Consider the following 15989-nt stretch of genomic DNA (forward strand, 5'->3'; position numbering starts at 1 on the left):
TTCACACAGACTGTGAAGTAATGTCGCGTACAGCCAATGCTAAAGATCCAAATACTGCACAAAGACCACGTGCCTCTTCCTATCCATGCCTCCAACAGCACTTTCCACCAAAAAAACTGTCCTTGCTGCACACTCAGTCTCTCTGTCATGTGAGCCCCGGGATGCTGCAGTGGGAAGTGCTAGGCTGCTGGGTTTCACCCCGAGGGCTCTGAAAGTGCAAGCAACATATACCGCCAGAGGAGTGCAGTGCAAGTTGAGCATCTATAAGCTATCTTCTTCCCTGCAATTCTGATGGTCTCACTTGCCGGGACGCAGGACTCCTGGACTCTCCCCACGCTGTCTTTGCGCAGTCTCAAACGGACAGAGAGATGCAGCACAGTCCTAGGCTTGACTCAAAGGCAGTATTTCAAAGATGCCTGCAGCACAGCCCTGAATTTGTCATAAACTCTGAACCTTGCCCTACCCTCCTCTGCCCGAGGCAAGCCATCTCAAAGCTCCTCGGCGGCTGCTGACTCGAAGCGAGTGCCGCTCGCAGCGAGAGCGCAGGCACGGAGGCGCAGAGCACACGAGCCATGGCGCCGAGCCCGGGCAGCCTCCACGCCAAAGCACCGTCTGCGAGTTCCCCGGCACAAAGACGACGCAGCCCAGTGAAGTGGCACCGGGCGATTACAAACATAGCAGGCTCCATTTCCTGATGAATCAGCTGAACGACAAGGATTCACTCTGCTGCTTGCACACTTTGCGGCAAGGAGCCCTACGGGCAATAACTAACAACTATCTAAATACCAGGGCTATGAGAAGGCTTGAATGGGAACCAGATGCTTCTTCCTGGCTTTAAGCTGTCTCCCTTGCTTGCTTCTACCCTGCTCTGCTTCGCAGGGTCTCAGGTCAGGGTGGTTAGGAAGGGCAATGAAGAAAAACCAAATGCCTTCAGAAAATTGGTATTACCTTTCAGGACATTTTGCCTTCTACATACTCACGTGAAGTGGCACCCGCACTGAGGGTACTGAACATTTCACATTTTTATCCCCTTCACCTTATGGGACAAAACCTCTTGTCAAAGTTAATGTGTTTCTTTAAGGTCATAAAGATTCTTAAATTTTTTTTCCCCTGCAATTCTTTCACATATAACATCAGCTAAAAACATCAGAGTGAAGGGTAAAACTAACATAATTTCCAAAAGGGGCTCTGGCAAGTCTTCTGCGTACAGCAGTTAGTATAGAGGAGCCTCTCCTCACTGCACGTACGTGGAGCGAGCTGATAGTTAAAGCTACTCTGAAACAAGTCAGGGAAACAAGGCTAGCTCTGTCACCAGAGTGACTTCATTTAAAAAATGTATTTATTTTAGTATATGAAAATAATCACTTGCATTCCTCGGACACTAGAGGAGGGAAGGAGTGGGGGGAGAAGCAGGACACAATTTAACATTCCTCATTTTCAGAGGGAGAGATCAGCTTGGCCAGTAGGAAAGAAAACACCTCCTTTCCTTCCCCCACTCCCCAACCTTCCACCCCAGATGACAGGAGCCGCTCTGGCTGAATTGTTTCCAGATGTGGCTTTCAGACTGAACATGCGGCCGGGCCTCTTGAGCTTTAAGCTGGATGGAAACGGTGATTTTGCATTCCTCCCTCTTCCCTCCCCCACCATCACTGCTGCCCTGAAAATTAAACCATGCCACAGCTTTCTAGGTTCAGCTGCAAGTGACCCCTGTATCTGAAGCAAAGGCACTCAAGACAAGCAGGAAAAAAAACCGACAACAAAAAAAACCCAACCAAAAGCAGGATTAAAAAGAAAAGAGAAGAGGGAAAAAAAAGATTGATTTGGGCAGCTACCATACCAGAACATCCAAGAAAATCCCTACACAACCTTGCCCTTCAAGGTAAGTGAGCTAGGTTTGGCAACCGAATAGCTACTTTCTACCAGCTTCTTTCTTTTAGGTTGATGACTCTCCAGAGATACCACAGCCATCTTCTCTTCCATAAAACAGATTTTTGAAAGGCTGGGCCAGATGCTCAAATCCAGAATTAGACAACACAGAACACATGACTCTAGCATACTAATCCGTAAATAATATCCACCCATTCATTTTCTCCTCAGAGGTATCTATCATACCAGTAATCCTCAGTGTTTCCACCTCTGCTATAGACGGGACCCTCCAGCTCCCTTGGTCCTGGGAAGATGTTCTCATGTTGGATGATGATGGTTTTGATCAATTCATTGACATGAGCTTGGCAAGAGACTTGATCATGACCTTCAGGCACAGACATCAGTGTTGGCCCAAAGCAGATGGCTAAATTGTAGGGATCCATCATGTTCTCTTCACTGAACTGAGATAAGCTGCACAAAACAGAAGTGGGGAAGAGGGTTAACAGCAGAAAACAATATTATCATCACCATCATCTGCTGGAGGACAGATGATCTGGGAAAGTTTGCTCTGGGCTTTCTGCTGTTTAAAGCTGATCAGCTGGGACATGAATGTTCTGGGTCTGCGTAAAAGATGAGATACTGATGGCATTTACAGAGAAATGAAATAGAAACCGCAAATGGAGTTTGAAAGCTCGAGACTATGTGAAAAGTACTGGGTGCTGACTTTACAAGGGGAGGACATCAACCTTTGTCTTTAATTACTCTGTATTATTGTTCTTCATAGCCCACTTGCAGCCCAACACTCACCAGAGTTATATCAGGTCCACTCTGCCTAAGTGCATGTGGTCAAGCGCGCAGAGTGTTATATCCTTTCTCCAAGGCCCAGGAGCTTCTCAAGTGGGCCTTTTTTGAGACTCTTCTTCAGGATTTCCCAGCAAATCTGAATCTTATAGTTTCTATATGGTGCCATTTTTTAAAACACAATTTTTACCTCACTAAATTTTGTCCCAAGCCTGCAATTTAAGCCTTTCAGATGCCAATTAAAGAATGAACAGAAAACTAAGTTCCAATACAATTCCCCTTGAAACTCCCGGTTTTCTAGATCACTACCTGGAATAATTAAAAGCTACTGAGACTGGAAAGTCACATTTCAGTGACTCCAGCAGTGACATCTGTGAAACAACCCCCCTGCTTTCCAAACAGAAATAACCACTTGAATATATGGATAGGTTTAGTAAATGTCCTGCTCCATTTTAATACAAATCTTTTAGAAAAACCTCAAACTCTAACATTGCCTCATTTTAATGTAAGGAATAAGATGTTCATCAAAAGTAGCTGATGAACTGGAGCTTTACAAAAGCAGACAGTAAGCCTCAGGTCTCTGTCAGGTCAAAATATTGTCTTACAGTCGTATTTCTCTTTCACCTAAACGATATTCGAAGGGCTTTGACAATGTATATATAACCTTCTGGTTAGGACATTTTTCCTTTATGCTACCTCAGGTGTCAAGACCATGTTACTGGAGGAAACTATTGACTCCTTGCTGCCAAGCCTGATTCAGTGGACTGTTTTAAAAAAATAAACTCACTCTCTACCACTCATATTACTCAGTACGTAGCGCTCCTTGCTGGTGCGGAACCCAGTTTCTGACTCTTTCGTATCACTTTTGGCTTGGGTTACCAGCACTTTATTCACTTTCATTTCTGGAACTCCTTTGAGACTCCATTTTTATCATTGGGATGAATTTTGGCACGGCTGAAAAGCCCAGGAAGGCAGATGCAATAGCAAGCTACTGTGCACTTTGTACCTTGAACCGTTGCACAGATCACATGAAGCAATATCAAGGCTGGTTCTGTCATTTATCATGTTTATACCAAGTCCTACAGCAGGACCATGGTGCTCTCAAGGATACTCACTGATTGAGGAATGCAAAGAGGTATCTCATTACAATCAGAGTGGTCTTCGGCAGGTTCAGAAGCACCTTCCGGATGTGGAGCGCTCTCTCTTGTAAATTATCCATTGCTGAAAGAAGAAAGAGCACCAGTGAGTCATCACATCACCATACCCACAACTTGCCAGTGAGTCCAAACGCAACCAGTATACTGTGATGGTTCCTGTGCAAACTATTCAGAAGGGCAGCCAGCAGAGCAGCAGCAGGAGGAAGGAAGGGTCTGCCCATTTCCTGGACCCTCCGGTGCTGCCCAGCATGGGAACGCAAAGGCTGCAGAACCTGCTGGTGAAGCCTTTGACAATGAAGGTCCCTGAACACGTGAAACTTCACTGCAAGCTCCTTCCTAGCGTGGGAGCACTGGATGTCATCTGTTTCAATAGTTCTGGCACAATAGCTCATTCAAGTTAGCTTAGAAAGGTGGGTGTTTAAAAAAGAAATTGTATAACACTCAAAGGAAAATTAACATAGTTAAAGGGTGAGGCAAAAAGCTCTGTGCGCAGCAGCCTACTGAGAAATAAGTGGGCAGCATAAATCATCTCAGAAGGGAGAACTTATTTGGAAGCAGATTTTACTTCTCATATAATGTGAATTCAACTCTGTAAATGCATTTATCAGGAGAAGAAAACCATGAGCCATTTTAGAAGCAGTTATCTTCTGCTTTACTTCAAAGGCTGCCACCGCAAAAGCCATTTCAATACTTGGACAATAGGATCATTCTTCGATTCTGAAGGACATGGCAATAGTCAGGCCATTTAAAATGAGGTTGTTCACATACAAAACCCACAAACAACCCTCTGCCTACCAGAACCACCTTTAGGAACTGTCAAAAATGTTTACAACCAGACTGTGACTGCCCTCTTGATTGAAATTCTTTAACAGGAGTCAGTAGATGGCCCCTCATAGTTATGAAGCTAAAAGGTATAGGACTACTACCTTGCCAGCTAAAGAGAGCATGCAGAAGCATGGCAGCAGACGTACAGGCAGTGTGTATCTATCCACGCTAGGGAAAGCACACAGGGCAAGAAACCCTGCTGGCAATCCCTGCTTCTGAGAGGGCATTTCTGACACCTTCTGATGAGAGGGCTTAAAGATCATTTTTCAGAAGTGGAGGGCTTTGCTTTATTCTGTTTTAAAAGAACCCTGTCACGAAGCACTGTCTCAGAAAAATCCATGACACAGCCCTTAAAATTTATTCATTTCTATCTCCTTGCTCATTCCTAAAAAAATTGCTATCGGAATAAGGATGGCTGTGACCAGGTAACTGCCCAGACTGTGGCTAATAAAGACTAGGATACCAGTGCAACACAAACCCAACCAAAGTAACCACAAAAAAACTTATTTTAGAGTCAGGAAAAAGGGTGAGGGGCGAAAAGTGGGAGATTAGAAAAATTAATCCTATTTTTTTTCAGATCTTTATATACTTACTGACACAGGCAATCAGATCATGAAAGATATCCTTGGGGAAGAGAGGGTGCTCCAACCCTCGAAAATAGAGCTTCAGAACTCCTGCTATTGAATCCATGTCATGGTCATTCTGGTCCCCAGCCAATGGATCTTCTCCTTCATGACAAGCAAAGAAAAGCAGGCAAGAAAAATCAGAATACTGGAGAAAAGTATCAGACTGGGAGGATGCACCTCAGCTGGAGAAAAGGATTTATGCAGCAGAAAGTTAATCCCACCTACTCCAACTGCACTACAACCAGCATGAGGTAGAGAGAGATCTCTCCTGTGCATCGCAGCTGAGAAGGGAAGCCTCTGACAGCAATCCCAGGAGACCTGGGACAGCTTTCTATCAAACAGATTACAGTCTGACACCGGAGCGCCTGGCTCACGCCCACAGAGGGTGGTGTTGCTCCTACAGCAGTAGCTACACTTCCAGGCTCTGTACTCCAGATATTCTGGTAGGTTGTGAACTCCACAGATCCACCACGGAGGTGAACATTACACGAGTCCAGGAGCAGGTCTTTACGCAAACTCACAACTGAAGCTAAAGTGGATTCAGTGGACACACAAGAGGCCACTGAGCATCATACACTTGGCTCGGCAGGATGCAGACATCTTATGTTGAATTGGCGGGGGGGAGGAGTGTTTCTGGGACAGAGAATTTGTTGCTGCAGATATGCCACAGTTTGTCTGTATTACAAAAGAAAAGATGCCCACTTAAGGAGTTGTTCCCTAGGGAAAACTCCCTATCAGATATAATTAGATTTAATGACGGGGCAATCCTCAAACTGAAGCTATATATATCCATTATGTGACTGAAATTACCAAAGCTTGCCTATTATTTTAATAACACACAGGATAATAAATGGGCCACTACAAACAGGAGCATTATCCTTGATATTAACTGCCACCAAGGGTTCTGGATGAAGTAATAAACTGCAGAGACATTATTGTTAACTTTGTGCGTTCTGTCCACCATATGCTTTACAGAGACAAGTGAGATGAAGGAAAAAAAAAAACCTAAACAAAAAAAACCCACCCCACCTTTTTATTTATGCATGTTAGTGCTGGAACAACTGGCTATTTTCCCAAGATGACTGGTATTTCCTTTATGTAAAAAAGGGGTCTGATTCTGGTATCAAGCCTTCACCTGCAGCCTATGATACACAGTTCTGCTTCCTCTATTCTTGAGGATTTTAATTTGCAGGTAGATGGAGATGAAGACAGGTGAAATTAGATGCCACATTTCACACATGTTGCTCATTAAAGTTCTCTCTTCCCAACAGCAAAATAAACTTGCTATAACTAATTAATTACTGCTCATCTCTTCCAACAGCAAGCACAGAAACACATGATATTCTTTTAGAGTGATGTAATCAGGGAATTAACACAAGCCCTGTTGTTTTCAGTGACCCAAGCAAGACTGGGGAGACCGGCTGCAAGGACTGCCTGAAGAGCGAGCTCTTCTGAACCTGCTCTGCTAGGGAGAACAGCTCAGCTAGAAGCTGATGAGTCAGGAGGCTCCCAGCCGTTCTTTGCCTTTGTATGGAATGGTTCTTCACATAGAAAATCAAATCTATTAAAAGCTACGTCAAGTTAACAGTGTCTTGAAATTTACTCTCTCACTTGCTGATATTTAGAATAAATGTAGCCAAGCTGTGCCTCAAGAACATGCAAAACATAAAATTTCATCCTCTAGCAGCCAGCCTATTCACAAAGAGCTGGGGGGAGAGGGTAGGAAAATGCAGTTTCACCCAATAATGAAATTCTCTATATCCTTTAGTGTTACAAATAATCAATAAGCTATCAGACATGGGAGAAGATTGAATTCAGGGTATTTATTGTATAGACACTCTACAAGATATAAAGCATAATGCCAAACAACTGAGTATTCAAGGTTAATGAGCACTGGGGAAGTGTTTGGGCTAGGCTCACTTAGGAAACACAGAAATTAAAGGGACAAAACATAGCAAGTTGCATTCAAAACAGGCCATTTCAGAATATTTAAACACATACATTTGGCAATCATTTCTGAGATACTGGAATAGATCTTCCTTACCTCTCTCAAATGCATTTTTTATGTCATTCACTTCAACTTGTGACCCAGACACTCTGAATATTCCTTCATGCTGCAAACCTGTAACACAATAAGAGATGTTGATAACAATAAGATAAGATAAGCTGGCACCTTCATCAGATACAGCATATATGATAAAGGAAACATAAGCAACACAGGCAAAAATACACTGTTTTAAAAGCCACCTTTCCCTTATATGTCCAGGCACATACAGAATATGTAAATACAGAACTCAGCACATGGAGAAAAAATATTAACCCTTCTTCGTAAACTGACAGAATAACTGGGTTATAACAGCCATGCATGTTATCTTTTACCCTGAAGGATCCCCAGAGGATTTTACAACCTAGAGAAAGTCATAAACTAAAGGTATACCAGCCAGAAGTAAAATATGGCTAACTATACAAGGAAGCAGTTTATTTTGCAAGAGCGATACCACAAAGGCCCAGAGCAAATCAACCAGTTGAAACGGAAGCATTTAATTACCCCAGCATGACTTGCTATCTAGGGTTTTAGGATAGTCTTTAAGACTTTCCTGCTAAAAAGTAAGCATTAGCAACGTCATTAAAACCAATGATCAAGTAGGCGAGACGCTCCAATATACTACCATCATAACAATTTTGTTGGTACATGTAAGATGAGCAACAACTGTTACAAATCAACTAATGAACAAAGTATATGCTTCACATAGGGAAATCAACTCCCGTTCACTCAAGCCTTTTAACTGTACACTTTCTGAAACAAGGAATGTTGCAATGTCTTTGCTTTATTTATAATAACGGCTATAAACTAATAAGCTCTCTTGACTGCAACTGTGGCCTCTTCCTCTCAATTTCTGCAACTGTTTTTATCACAACGCACTGAAACCTTTGCAGTATGTGGCTGTATCTGGTAGCTGTGACACACAGCTATGAACAGTGAAAAGAAACAATCCCAAGTGCAGAGAACCAAGAATGAAAATGACATTCATCCCACACCTACGCAGCAAAACATTTAGAAATGTCAGTCAGGCTACCTCCAACAAAACTCATTCCTGCAGTGTAAGTGTGTCAGGCGGGCAGTTTTATCATTTCTTCTGCCTAAAGTAGATTTGTTGTATAAAAGCACATTCCTTCTAACTCCAAACTGTACCTTTACACCATGATCTGATATCCAGTGCAGAAATCAGTTGAGTCTGTTGGAAGATCTTTCTATTGGGGATCTAAGCTGACCCAGGAATATGAGTCTAAAAAATGAAATCTCCTGATGGCCCTGATTTGTCGTGTGTTGGTTCACATTGCAATATGGTTTCAATGTTTCTTCCAGCAAATGCCAAGTATGGCCTTAATGAAGGATTATAGCACTTGGTTCTTCCAAGTGATGATGAGAATGGGACTCTAGATTATAGTTTCTAAAGTGGTAATTAAACAAGGAAAATGAAACGGGACCTACTATCTGGCTCTGTGTCTTGTTTAATGAAGATAAATTCAACCTCTTTCTACATATGTTAATTAACAGCTGTTTCACATACTACTAACAAATGATATCGATTAAAAATGAAAACAAATTACAATAAACGTATAAAATCTTTTACAGCATTCAAGACTGTGAAGTTAACCTTCAAAACAGGTATAAATCATCTCACTGCGGCAATAAGCAAGCAATTAATTCACTACTTAACCTCCTACATTCAAATACTTAAGAGTATTCCTCCTCCTCTAGGAAGTGCATGATTATTGTTGGTGTGAAGGCCACATTTCAGGGCTCTAAGCGAGGTGAGGCATAAGTGGTATCTAAGGATGGGAATCTTATTTTACAAGAAACAAAGGGATATTGTTGGAAGAACAACATTTGCAAGGTCAGTTATTTGGAAAAGTGATCACACACAATACCAACAATACAGCAAAAAAGTCAGTGTGACTTTTTATACTGCAGTCTCTAGGATTTCTCTGCACAAGCATCGTCTCTCGAGCAACTCTGAACATTTTTCAGAAGGCTTCTACATCACCGTTCATTTTATAGAAATATCACAGGATACCTTTTGTCCATAAACTCACCATGTCTGCTAATGAATCGTATGCAGCTCTCCACGACCAGGGGAATGGCTTGTGAGGAGTCCTGCGCAAAGAGAAATTTAAAGAGGAGCAGCAGTCAGAATGAAGAGTGATGGTAAAAATGAAGGGGAAAAAAAAAGGCAAGCAAATTTGTCCTCTCATCTGCCATATTCTGATTCCATGCAGTTCCACATGTGTTTAGTGCCCTGCGGTCACAATTCATTAAATAAGGTGCACCATACAGGTACCTGCTCAAGGAAAACGCTGTCATCAGTCCAAGGCCCAAACACAGTAAAATCTTCTAGATTGACAGTTTCCAGCTTAAACACCATTAATTGAGACTTTTCAGTATGGAAACAAGCCTTTACACTTCCTTAGTCTCTGCTTCACAGGGTCACAGATTACTTTTCAGACAACTGAATTTCTGCAATGTCTGCAGTTCTTCCTCCCATTTGGGGGAAGAGCAACTAAGCAACAGAAGTGCTGCAGTTTGCTTAAGGTTAGATGCCAGTGATTAATATTACCATGTGATTAAAACTTCCAAGTTTCTGTTTATGTATGGCCTACTCTACAGTAGTTTTGGACAGCAATGCCTCTAATTTATATCAAAATGCTCACTTGTTAGGATGCTACAGTGTCACATTTGGATCAGTTAAAAAAGATGACAACCCTCTGCTCAAAGATATATATAAAAAAACCAGTTCAACACTTTTCCTAACTTGTTTAGGTTTAATGATTTTTTGTTTTATTGAAATGTCATAGAACTTGGTCATATACTGACAATGATTTCTCTACTAATTAGCCATAGGCAGTTAGAACTAGAACTATATGCTGTACAGAACACCACCAACCAATTAAGAATACTTCAGAAGCCATTCTGCCACTCAACTGGCCCCTGAAGACATGCTTTATTAATAATCATCCAAACAGCATTATAAGCTCCCAGACTTATTTTTGAGTTCGACAGTAGGAACTCACAGAGAATCACATATTCTGGGTCCCCAGCAGAGATTAAAACTCTCAGAGCAGTTATGTTTTAAACTGTTAGGTCACAATCAAAAAACCCCATTAAAACCACATGCAAGTGATATCATATAGGTTACTGCGAGCTGTGGATTCAGTGTTTGCCAACAGATTAGTTTTTAATTTAGGTTTCCAAATCAGAGACTCAAGTCAGAATATGCTTCTGAGACACCTCAAAAACTACTTGTGAAAATGGCAAGACACATACATACTTCATTTGCAGCATAGGAAAGGACCATTTTTAGAGCATAAATAAAGGAATAACAATTAAGCTCAGAAAATGAGGTGTCACTCTGCACACCAAAACCCCAGTTTGCCCTCTTACTTAATTTCCAGTATACAGAGATCCTAAAAACTACAAAGCAGCACCCCAAGACAGACTATGAAATGAAATCCCAAACCAAATTTTGTCTTTACAGTATCAACAAGAAATATTTTGGTTTCTCTCTATCTAAAAGAAACACATTTTACCTCATCAGGTACTAAAAAGTAACAGATTATCCACCACAGCCAGGGAAACAAAGCATCGCTGTTGTGTCTTTATTACAAGAAGGCACAACAAGCGAGCAGTTACTGGTTTAATAGCATTTTTCTGGGATACCAGTGAAAGTAAAGGGAAAGGGGACAAAGAAACAACAGCATGAAACCCATAAACCATGACTGTCCAGACAGCTCAAGGCTGTTTGGCATTTTTGGTTCCAGGTCTGTCAAAACACAGAGTAAAATTATTTTTAAATTTTGTCAAAAAAACCAATCAAGGCTGTGAATCTGTGTTTTATTGATTTCAGTTACTGAAAGAGCAGACACCAGTTCCACTTGAACAAGACTGAAAAGGTCCATGGCAGAGAGGGAAGGAAGGATAACAACACTTGCCTGTTTTCCATCTATCCTCCTCTACACAAACATACACGTACCACTGTTTTGTTACTTAAGGAAATGTTTATTACCTGCTTCCTCATGGTGGAGCTGCGCCTGCCGCTGATGAGAAGATCAGAACCGCCCATTGGTGCAGGAGGGAAAAAACAGAACAGAAAAGTCAAGATAATCCTCTACTATCATCGGTTCATTCGTTCAGTATTCCAAACCACACGTATTTTGGAGGAGGGAAGGAGCCAGATATACAAGTCAATCATAACGACTTAGTCTCATTCAATTTATGGAACTTCAGAAAGATTTTAAGTGACTTTAAATCACTAAAAACCTGAAATAGACACAAGGGAGTCCACTGCTTTGACAGAAGATTACCCTTGACATTTTAATTCCAAACACATGGAAATCTGTTATATAGGGCTCCTTGTTCAAGATGAAGTTTGCTATAAATTGCACATAGCTGCTCTCTGAATGAGCCACTCTACAGAGGGGAGAAGCAGGTGGGAGCATGCTGGTTCCTACTGTGCTGTTAAGAGCTGCCATTGTGCAGTCTTTATTATAGTTTCTGATAAGACTTCAAATAAATAAATAACACAAACCCTCTCAAACACCAGCACACACTAGCCAGGCTAAGCCTTTTCAGTATAAACCATGATGGTCTCATTTATTTATCTTGGTAGATATTAATTGTAGAAAAACAGGAAAAAGCCTTGCTTTGCCAGGATTTTTCCTCTCAAAATTTATTACTGGGGTTTAAAATTCCTATAGTTTCTTGTAAAAATGAAGCACGAGAGATAACAGTAGAGAGGCCCTAATGTATGATTCAAGCCAATTCCCTGCTAGGGCAGATGGCTGCTGAATTATAAATAAGATGATTAGAACCATGATTTTTAAAAAGACTGTACAGTGTGTTAATTCAGGGGAAATTCCTTTTATAAAAATCAAAAACACTGAATGAAAAAAAAAAAATCAGATTCCATGGGCTGTCACAGACAATAAGGTCTATTTTAAACTATTAGCAGTAATGATTCTTTGATATTTAAAATTGTTTCATGATGAATAATATTTTATTATTACAGATGTCAGGCTCTAATTAGGACCTGTCAGCTTTGCTTTGCTGTAAGGAATGTGAAAAGTAGTAATGACTCCAGATCAGTAGTAATCACCTTCCTTTTGTTAACAAGGCAGGATGATGCACAGCCCCTACTCCAGCTCCTCGTGCCCGGTGGAGCCCCTTGAATCCATCAATTTGGAGATGGAGATTTGTTATGTTTTATAAAAACCCCATCAGGAGAAGCTTAGTTATGGTTCTGTGATTGGTCCTAATTATAAATGAAAAGTTTATTCTCCATGACCTCTATACTGCTGCAATCCAGTTCCATGGCAGAGCAGAGAGCATCAACAGGATAAAGAGTTTTCCGATTAATGTTACTCAGCCCTGTACACCAACCATGTGGATAAACCCTGCAGAGTCACGGGCCCATCTCCCTTACAGAAATACAAATGTGTTTATAAAAATCTTAGTTCGAAGACTACTTTTCTGGCTAACAGTGCCAAATTAAACAGTTTCTCACATCTGCCTGTCCCCTTCCTGATCTGGATTAAATGCACTAGTGCAATCAAAAGTGCAAGACCTCCATATACCTTTTTTTTTTTTTTTTCTCCTTTGGTTATTTTTAACCCCAGCCAGTTTCCCAACCCATTGCTACAGGCAGCCCTGCCAGCAGGTTTACGGTCACAACTGCGGCAGCTGCACAGGGCAGCAACAAGCAAGAAGAGGTGTTAAGCAGGCACTGCATCAAAAGAAATATTCATTACTCACCTGACCAGAGGTTACTAAACGTACGTATAAGCTGTGCCACTACCTTGCGCTGATGTAGGTAATAGCGATGGTATTTAAAGCCATATTAACTAGCACAAATTTGCTTATGTTTTAGCTAAATGAATATCTTTTTCTAACAGATACATATCCTGGGCTGGTAACTGATCTAGAATGGCAGTGACCAATCTGCATCAGATTTTCCTCAAAAAAAAATGATCCCCTGAGCCACACCTACCTGGCAAGGGAACAGTCAGTCCGTTGACCTGTTAAGACAACAAAGAAATACAGCATTAGGAGGGAGGAATGGGAAAATATTTTCAAAGGCTTTGTAAAGCCAGTTTCGGAAGGAGATGGAGGAAGAGAACCATTGGACAGGGAGGGGGCAGCTCTGGGGAGCCAGACGGTGGCTGCCTCCCCCAGGAGCGCTGCTGGGGAGACCACCAAAGTCCATCCCTGCTGGCACAGCTCCGCTGTGGCTGACCAGGAAACGCAGCAAACAGCTTGGGCTGCCCGAGGACTCTTTCTTTGGAAAGTATTGTTTTTGAAAATTAGTTCCCTGTGCATTCTAATTGTTGACTTCTGCTGCCAAAAAACTGGGCTTGTCAACCTCTCCCTCCCTCCCCCTTCCCAGGGGAATTGGTGGGGCGAGAGATTATACTTTATAAAGCCACTTAGTAAGATTGAAAACATTCACAGATTTGTTAGCCCACAGACTGAATGTGCTGGCATTAAGCTATTTTGGGAGACAGACGTTTAATGATATTTTCCACAACCATATTTATAAAAACGTTCCATTAACTTGCACTGAGTTTGCAAGGAAGTAGCCAAGCTAACGACTACTACTAATGCAGGCATCATTTTAAAATAGCACAACAAGGAGTAAGAGAGACAGAAAACTAGTTTGTGCCTTTGGGAATTGTACAGGCCAGATCTTTTGCTGGTATAGATCATCATCAGTGAAACCATACTGATTTACAACAGCTGAAAATCCACCTTCCCTACAGTTGTCTTCCTGCTCCTGGGGAGATGGAAGAATGAATGAGGGAAACGTCTAATTGCTGATGGCTGACAATTAGTTGAACACATCTCGATAGCCACTTTCCTCTCCCCACGTAAAGCCAAAACAGTGCATAATTTACATGAAAATGTTATTCTGGAGCAGAATTTCCAGCCATCTGTCCCATTTCCATCATAGAATATTCATATATATAAATTACATGGCTGTGGCAACATCAAGGGGCTCCTACATTAGGGTGACAAATATGTACAGTAGGCAGGGACATAATTACTTGTAGATAGGAAGACTTGCTGCTATTTTTATTACTGGAACTTGTCATCTTTAGATTAAGGTAATTTGCAAGAGGACTAATAAATGTCACCTGAGGATGGGCAAAGAAGAATAAAAATCATAACAAAAACATGAATTTTCCAGGGACTGAAGACATGCAGCTGTATGTACGTGTTTCAGTAAAGCTTCTAACCATGCTCCAGGGACTTGTGAAAGGAATTTTATTTGCCCATTTCCCAATTAAGTGACATTTTATGGATAAGTCTAGGCACAGTCCCCAGTTTGTACCATTAACCTGCTAATGTGGTTTTGGAGACGAAATGTACCTCCCTTTCTCAGCTCCTTTTGATCTCACAGATGACAGAAGTGATTTTTTTTTTTCAGAAGCTGCAGGAGCTCACCCTGACACACACTGGGTCCCTTCACAGAGTGACTAAGAAAGCTCTGGTTTGCAAAGCAGCCACAAGAAAACAGAAGCAGCCTTTAAATCTACATAGCAATACAGAAATCACATTTAATTTCCTCTTCTTTTCCCCCCACCACAGCTTGAGATGGGTTCAAGGGGCAGGCAGGTTAAGAGGAAATAGGTCTCGGTATGCAGAGGTCAGCTATGATCCAGGAATGTGATTAGTCACAGGGGCAGCATGGGTGTCATTTGGAGATATTTAGAGGCAGAAGAAAAATACCCTAAGGACATAGATCTTTGGCTTCATCCACCCTTTCTACAGGACAGCTGAAGAGACGAGCAACTTTAAACAAGAAAGCTCAAAACGATGGCAACATCCTTTCCATACCTTCTAGTGGTTTGGGTCTGATAAACATGAAACTCTTAATTACTGTAGCAATAAGTATTTTATTTTTATAGTGCATTTTTAAACTGAAAGCGGAGCACTTCAAAGACCACATGCTGTTTAAGTTTTCATTCAGAAGATTTGCACACCATAAACTGTGGGGAGTCCAGTTAAGTTACATATCAAAACACAAGCCCTGCTCCAGCGTATAAACCCAGGAATGAGTTGAGCCATTTTTCTGACCTGACATTTAGACTGTTAAAACCTTCTCCTCTGCAAATACGAGGCAGACAGGTTTCTATGGAAACTTGGATGCATAGTTTAAATGTGTTTGGCCAACAGGATTTGCCCATACCATGAAGGGAAAGAAATCTTCCTTTGTTCTGACACTAATAGCAAACGCATATTCAATTCTGGCTGCTGCCCTTTGCCTAATGCCCTCTAGATAGGCAACATATTTTACATACTCTGAAATTTGTTTGCTATTCTCCTAATAAAAGCTTGCACTCAAATACATTAGTTTGGTCTGGATTGAACCTACAGAGGTGAGAAGCAGCTAAACTACCATGCAAATGAAACTTCTGACCAGCCTAACAAGGCAATACTTCTCAACTATCAGTAAACTGTAAATCACAAGGTTTACCCTAGTACAGATTATTAAGTGAGAAGCAGAATGTGCGTGTACAGGGACAGGACAGGATGAACGAGTGGGCATATGCTTCATTTTAACAAGTAAGTGATGCACATTAGTGATTCATTAAGCATTTTCTGTTCACCATTAATCAAGCAGCCATGTAGGTCATTTGGCTTTTCCATGATGCAGAT

General features: G+C 41.5%; 1 protein-coding gene and 1 long non-coding RNA gene across 6 annotated transcripts in view; one reads left to right on the forward strand and one right to left on the reverse strand.

Annotated features, from left to right (window-relative positions):
• Positions 1–15989, reverse strand: part of SRGAP2 (SLIT-ROBO Rho GTPase activating protein 2) — a 115283-nt gene that overhangs the window by 17624 nt on the left and 81670 nt on the right. For all 5 annotated transcript variants that reach the window (XM_069771343.1, XM_069771342.1, XM_069771341.1 and 2 more), the window contains 7 exons: positions 13321–13348; positions 11341–11371; positions 9374–9434; positions 7320–7397; positions 5243–5377; positions 3783–3888; positions 2113–2337 (listed from right to left, as the gene is read on the reverse strand). In XM_069771343.1, the coding sequence (XP_069627444.1) occupies positions 2113–2337; positions 3783–3888; positions 5243–5377; positions 7320–7397; positions 9374–9434; positions 11341–11371; positions 13321–13348 (664 nt within the window). The remainder of the gene's footprint in view (positions 1–2112; positions 2338–3782; positions 3889–5242; positions 5378–7319; positions 7398–9373; positions 9435–11340; positions 11372–13320; positions 13349–15989) is intronic.
• LOC138682072 (uncharacterized) lies at positions 1406–6706 on the forward strand. Its single transcript, XR_011322290.1, has 3 exons — positions 1406–1879; positions 5227–5718; positions 6670–6706. It is a non-coding gene; the product is annotated as an uncharacterized lncRNA (long non-coding RNA).

The sequence above is a fragment of the Haliaeetus albicilla genome, chromosome 26 (genome assembly GCF_947461875.1).
Source record: "Haliaeetus albicilla chromosome 26, bHalAlb1.1, whole genome shotgun sequence".
Classification (NCBI taxonomy): domain Eukaryota; kingdom Metazoa; phylum Chordata; class Aves; order Accipitriformes; family Accipitridae; genus Haliaeetus; species Haliaeetus albicilla.